This window comes from Rhincodon typus, chromosome 4 (genome assembly GCF_021869965.1).
Source record: "Rhincodon typus isolate 14 chromosome 4, sRhiTyp1.1, whole genome shotgun sequence".
In the NCBI taxonomy this organism is placed as follows: Eukaryota; Metazoa; Chordata; class Chondrichthyes; order Orectolobiformes; family Rhincodontidae; genus Rhincodon; species Rhincodon typus.
In genome coordinates this window covers 2,698,671-2,699,640 of record NC_063335.1, presented here as the reverse complement: position 1 = coordinate 2,699,640, position 970 = coordinate 2,698,671, and the positions used below count along the sequence as shown (strand labels likewise).

Here is a 970-nt window from a genome sequence, read left to right as displayed (position 1 = left end):
AAGCCCCTGATGCCAGCGCTGAAGATGTACCTGCACCAGAGGAAGCCTCTGATGCCAGTGTGGAAGATGCACCTGCACCAGCGGAAGCCCCTGATGCCAGTGCTGAAGATGTCCCTCCCCCTGCCGAATGATAATGTCCCAGAAATACCTGGTTCTGCCATTAAATCTAATACTAGTTTTTCGAATACACTTGAAGGAATTTATTCAATAATCCAGGTGTGCATGCTGCAGCTGATGGCTCTTGAACTAGCCTTTAAATGTAACTGGTTAAATAACATAACTCCATCGTGGCCTGACTTTGAATATAATTTTTGTCACATCTAGCTTGATCCTGGCTCTGAGGTGTAATACCTTGTTTAGAGATTCTGTCACCTGTAACAAGTGTGATTACAATATTAACCTTGAGACTAGGAATTGCACTCTTGAGTGTTTGCATTGTAGAAGGAAAGAAAGCAGTCATAAGGCAACAAAACTACTGATGTAACTTAAATGGAAATAGTGAGAATGTTAACACTAACTATTAACTTAAACTTGTCATGGTATCTGAACGTTTGGACCTATAAAGGAATTACCCAGATCAAATAGCCAATTTTCAACTTTAGTACCAAATCTGTAGTTCTCTGGAATATAAGTTACATTCAAACTAAGGCAATAAATTCTCAATAAGATCCAAAAGTATATAATTTTATATTTTGCTGTTTTATCAAAAGTCTTGACTGTTTGGAACCAGGTAAACATTCAATAAATATTGGTTTTGAGTTAGTCACTGTTGATTTAAATACTTTACTCTGGGCAGGATAGTATCACATAATAATTAAACACTATTGCATGACTCAATGGGAGGTGAATTTATGTCTGCAGCTGATAGGTTTCTAATTTGGATTACAATGTTGTCAGGGAGTTAAGAATCTCATTATTTGCATATTGCCTTGAGATATTAATGACCTAGATTTGGGTGTGTAGGACATAA

General features: G+C 37.1%; 1 protein-coding gene across 1 annotated transcript in view; it reads left to right on the top strand.

Annotated features, from left to right (window-relative positions):
- The window catches only part of LOC109931250 (skin secretory protein xP2-like), a 5,937-nt gene extending 5,692 nt beyond the window's left edge, over positions 1 to 245 (top strand). The window contains exon 3 of the mRNA XM_048595607.1: positions 217 to 245. Within this exon, the coding sequence (XP_048451564.1) occupies positions 217 to 245 (29 nt within the window). The remainder of the gene's footprint in view (positions 1 to 216) is intronic.
- The last annotated feature ends 725 nt before the right edge of the window (positions 246 to 970 follow it).